At 33.1% G+C, this 5,712-nt stretch overlaps 1 protein-coding gene across 1 annotated transcript in view; it reads right to left on the reverse strand.

The window, feature by feature from the left end:
* Nucleotides 1-293: 293 nt before the first annotated feature.
* The window catches only part of LOC119840857 (allatotropins-like), a 26,986-nt gene continuing 21,567 nt past the window's right edge, over nt 294-5,712 (reverse strand). Inside the window, exons 3-8 of the mRNA XM_038367634.1 lie at nt 4,429-4,548; nt 3,859-3,960; nt 3,504-3,599; nt 2,462-2,549; nt 1,441-1,528; nt 294-1,222 (exon numbers count right to left, since the gene is read on the reverse strand). Coding sequence (XP_038223562.1) covers nt 1,178-1,222; nt 1,441-1,528; nt 2,462-2,549; nt 3,504-3,599; nt 3,859-3,960; nt 4,429-4,548 — 539 coding nt within the window. The 3' untranslated portion in view covers nt 294-1,177. The remainder of the gene's footprint in view (nt 1,223-1,440; nt 1,529-2,461; nt 2,550-3,503; nt 3,600-3,858; nt 3,961-4,428; nt 4,549-5,712) is intronic.

Raw genomic sequence — 5,712 nt, forward strand, 5'->3', positions numbered from 1 at the left:
TTTTCTTTATGGACAAGTAGGTAATCAGCCTTCTGTGTCCTGCCAGACCGAGACATTTTTTTTATTGTCCCCACCGGGAATCGAACTCAGGACCCCTCGGTTCTACGCTCACGCGTTTACCACTGTACTAAGGAGGCGTCGCGCAATTTGTTTTATTTTATATTGGCATTATAATGTTTAAATATTGTCGCCCAATTTGTTTTAATATAATATAATATTATAATCATATTTATGTTACTTAGAAAATGGATATAAATAAAACTCTCTTTCGATATCCGATTCATTTATTCCATTCGTGATATCGACAAATAACAATGAACTAAGTAAATAGATATTTGGTATCTGAACATACACCGATACAGCTTACATATAATTACATTTATTTATGTATGTATGTAGAGTAGAGGACGAAATAAATGCGAATTGATTAAGTTACCCAGCCTGGAGAAATAATATACCTACTGAAATTAATATTTTCTACAAAACGGCTACACACGCTCCTGAGGAGGGCGGTATCACTCCAGATTCTATAATGTGGCCAAATGACAACAATTTCCTATCAAAAACAAAAAGAATCACGTAAGTTGGTGGTAGGTCATCGGAGCTGTCGAGTTTGAAGAAAAAATACCTCTTTAGTTTTTCAGTATCGTCAAGTAATAATCTATTTCACAAAATCAACACATCACAATTGATATAATGTTAATGTAAATGAGATCAAATCTATGAAAGATAACTAACATTAATAATCTTTAAGTCTTTTGCCTCTTTGTTCACTTCGATCGAAAGACCTTTCCAAAACTTTGAACTAACTCCGTTTGATCACGGCTAAATTCACAAGTTAAAACAATACAACGATTACCTACGAATTGGCAGACAAACATAGACAAACACATAGATAATTTATCTATGCTCGTCGACCATAATATTTAATTAAAAATAATACACTTCACGCCATTGATATCATTTAATGAACTATTTACAAATTAAGCGATTTGTTTCTCCTTTTCTGATTAACAACGATTTTTTTTTTTTAATTTTTAATTGCGAGATAAAGATTCATTCATATCACAGTACTATATAGTTACAAACATATAAATCATCTAGCAAATAAATTGTCTAAACAAAAATTTCTTAATAACAACAGATCCAACCGTATTTCTTAAATAAGTTACAATAATTAAGCCACGTTCCGTAATAGTTCGTCCGCAGAGAGCATTCCGTCCTGAAACAAATGACAACATTTTTATTTATTTCTCATGTTCCTAACAAACGAAATGAATTTAAAAGTTTGTAATTACCTATAGCAATAAATGAGAAAGCAAAGTTCGTATATTTTCAACAACTAGAGTATAATTTTTTTTATATTTAAGGAAAATGAAAAACATTTCCATCTAATAATTAAAATTGATACAATATTGAGTAAATTAATTATATTATTACCTGATTCAGGTCGATGAACTTTCGTACAACAGATCGGCTGAAGTCGGGGTTGTTGATCATTTCATTCACAAACCAGTCCAAGGGGATGCTGCAAAAATATAATTTTAAGATGCCTATTTTATTTGATAATTAAGAATGAATTATTCCGTTACTGTTGGAAATATTGTCCTCGTATGTGCTTATTGCTATATAGTCTGAAAATTACAGTAAATATATGGGACAAATAAATCAATTTCCTAGTTATTTGTATACAAAGGCGTCTAATGCACTATAATAATTTAATTGATATAATTATGTAAAAGTATGCCTACACGCAATCACTTTATCCAAATGTCTAACATACACATAAAGTTAATTTTCGAACATCACCACTATCGAATGACGTCACAGGGGACATTATTTTTAATGGAGAGGACAAGCGCATTTAAAACTCAGTTTCTTACATGTAAAGTTACTCATAAAAACTTCTTGGTTATTCTTAAAGACAACAGCATTAAAACATTTTATCTCTTTAAATTTTGCTTTGATACCGAAGTGTATAACTTTGGACAACAATATCGCTAGCTTCAAATAATTAAAAGTTATCCGCAATGAAAGAATGAGATTAAAAGATACAATAACTACGACTATTAGTATTTTACGTAGGTAAAGATCCACATACTAAGTTAACACGACAAACCATAGTACGTTTCCCAAAACAAATTAAGACGTTATCCAAATATTTGAATAATGATGACGGAAATAAATGAATAGACTGGGAAGGGAGGGGAGAAGGAAACTCGTCTTAGCTCCCGGGCACCCCCACTCAGTCCGTGAAACACAGTAGCATTCACATGCTACTATTTCACGCCGATTTTATGTGTGAGCTGGCCCAATTTGTGCCGAAGCATGGAATATGTACCGTAATAAAAACCTAATAATAAAAACGTTGGTATTTAGAAATGGTCAACCCCACTAATCCTTCGTACTACTCCTTGATATAATCTTTCATTCTTCATATCTCTTACAATATTGTGCTTACCTTTCCACATTTTTGTCGTCATTAGCGTCTTGTCCGTCTTTTTCTTGCGTAGCTTCGAGATTTTCCCAGAAGTTGTCCAGGCCATATACTGCAATATAACCATACATTACCCAACGTAATTAAGATAAGATATTAACCTCACTCAGGACAATACGCTGAGGAGAAAGTACGTAATGAATAACGCTGTAGGTTATTCAATAAACGTCGTTCAATTACAACACAACATAAAAATAAGGTAAGCAAGTTTTGGTTTGGCTGTTAATAAAGCTTGATTTAATTACGTATCTCGAAGCTATAATCGTATTACGTCAAGTCGCATTTTCTTCACCTCCAATGACCAAGTCGATCTATTTATAGACTCCATATCGTGTAAAACTTTGCTATAGGTATATCAGAAATAACATCTTAATGAATATCTTTTAATATATGTTTTTAAACTTATATAACTTTTAGCGATGTACTAGATTAGTTATTTTCATACCGTATATTCAAAGGAAAAACTTATGCAAGATTTTCCCTTTAAATTGGATAGTGTTTCTCATACCAACATAGAAAGTTAAAATGTGTATAATGTATTTAGTGGGAATAAAAATGCGACCTGAATATGTATATCAAAAACATGATGTATTTGACTTTTGGGCCTCTTAGCTTAATAACTTTCGAGTACACCAAAAAGCGTAGGCGCAATATATTCAATCCTCCATAGACACCTATAACAACATTTAAAAATATTCTTCCAGAGAATAGCACATAGTTTAAGCCTTATATGTTACGTAAAGCGGCAAATATTAAAGTTATTCGTGTGCGATATGTATCGAATAATGTCGAGTCACACAATAATGTTTTGTATCGTTTCATGTCTGTTGACGTTGTGCCGGTCCCTAAGGCCATCGTTCGGTCGATACGCATTATATAGAAAGTAAAAGGTAAACAACGGGTCACTTTGTCGCCTTTTTAAGCCACGATCAAAACATAAGATATATCGCCAATATAGTTCCATCGGTTTTATATTGGTTCAAATCGTCTCGCGTAATCTTATTACCTCCGCCGCTTTTACCTTGTCGCTTCCCATAACCCCTCGCGATAAGTACGTTCGAATTTGGCTTGAATGTACCTCTGGTCACTCTTATTTCTTCTACTGTGAGAATTTATACATATTTCATACACAGAAAATGGAATTAAAAACTATACCATACTCACACAATATATTAATTTTATAAGGAATTTAAATGGATTTTTTTTGTGCATTTTTGTTGTTATTACGTTTTTTTGTCATAATAAAGCGATTAATATTTGACAAGCGAAGCCTATTTTACTTTTCTTGCGATCATCTTCTTTATTTCTACGGTAGCAGTTAAAGCATGATAAGGCGACGACCGTTTCAAGCGTTATATTACCTTCTTCGTTTACATCATCGTTACCACTGCGCTTGCCAAAGTCAAACGCTACCATTAAAGGACCTTTGGGTTTAAAAACCTTGGTGGCGCGATGTGTGTCATCTGTGTAAAAGTGAACAATATGTAGATTGGTCGGATATGAGTGTGTAGTAAAAGAGATTCCAGAAATACAGTTTCAAACAAAAGGTCACACGGTAAGGTGACGCTCAAAGGCTGAAATGAAAAATTCCAAAAGCGTACCAGTCTGTTTGGTTCTATACATTCTTTGACACCTCAATATAATAATATAACATCAATGTTTGAGCCTTTCTGAAAGTTTATGCTTTAGAACTGTCGCTATTGATAAAGTTAAAATTCTAGAGCAGAAACTTTCTGCTCAATGAATCTGTGAAATTAGATTTTATTGCTTCCCAAGCACTCACAAGCAACATATAAATAGACCGTCCTTGAGTCTCTTAGCCATTTACAAATGGATTTTCTTGTTCTCGCCCCAAGGAGGAGTACTTTGGGGATATTCGTAATGTTTCCTTCCATTCAGCGAGTTGGGAATCCTTTCGAGAGCCTGAATACCTTCTGATTCCAATTCCGGTGTTCTTTTGCCAAAATCTCTTGCGATACCAACGGAGGGGCTTTTAAAAGTAGGTGTACCGCGGTTCGTGCGTTCTGCCGTTGTTTGTTGGGATACGTCGCCTTGACCAGTTATGATAATTAATAAGAAATATTTGAAAATACGAAATTAATGCATAGAACATACTTAACCTAACATTGTATATTTAAATAAATTTAAAATCACTAGAACAACTTTAAGAATGTCCCTCTCCATGAGCATACAATATATTTTTAAATTTAAATATCTTTTACTAATACCATAATAATATGGTATGCATAACGACATCTTAAAATGAAATACCAGGAAATAATTCATGTAAGATAAGTTTCGTTGTTGTTTAGTTCTAAACCATTTGCACTGCTGAAATGTCGGAGAACTATAATGAAGATAAATCCTCTCTAATTTGACCCCCCGAGATAACAATCAAACAAGAACATAGGAACGTGGAGATAACTCTTCATAACATGGATGGACTGTGAGAAATTTAAGAGGAAATTAGTACATTTTTTTAATACCTACAGGATTTACCTATATTCACGTAGATTATAACATGCTTTCTAGAATTAAAAGGGATTAGAAGTAAAGACTTGAATAATAAGCGTAAAGAGGATTAGCAACCTGAAAAACGTTTAATAATTGATAGACTTTTCTGTAACAATAGAATTCAATGCTCAAGAGAGCTAAATATAAAAACTTTATTCCTTTATAATAACATAAATAGATTTGATGGAAAATTAGACTGTAATGGTAATTCGGGACAAATAATACGCTCCATTAACGTCTATTTCAAGCTCGAAACGAGATTGATGCCGCGTTTCGCGCCAATCCATCCAGATCTGACAAAATGCATTAGAAGTTTTAAAGTATCGCCGAAGTAGGTATCCAATATTACTTCGACTTTTGATAAGGTTAGTTGGAAATGTGCTGTAGTTTTCAGAAACTCTTATCCAATAAATAGTTAAATGTCACATAAAGGTATTGTGTTTCTTCGTGAAGGCGAACTGAGTACAGCAATTATTACATGTTAACTTTATTACGAAAATCTCTAACAATCTAACACTGATTGCGGTACCTACTAATAATAAATACTATATTAACATCTATAAATACTTATTTAACTATTATCTAATCCTTGCACGACTGATTATTTCCACTCGCAAGTCCGATCCCTAATATCCTCACCGAAAAGTACCACTGAATGCCGAATATATTTCAATAGCGCAATGTAACAACTCGCTATACTT

This window comes from Zerene cesonia, chromosome 7, assembly GCF_012273895.1.
Source record: "Zerene cesonia ecotype Mississippi chromosome 7, Zerene_cesonia_1.1, whole genome shotgun sequence".
Lineage (NCBI taxonomy): Eukaryota > Metazoa > Arthropoda > Insecta > Lepidoptera > Pieridae > Zerene > Zerene cesonia.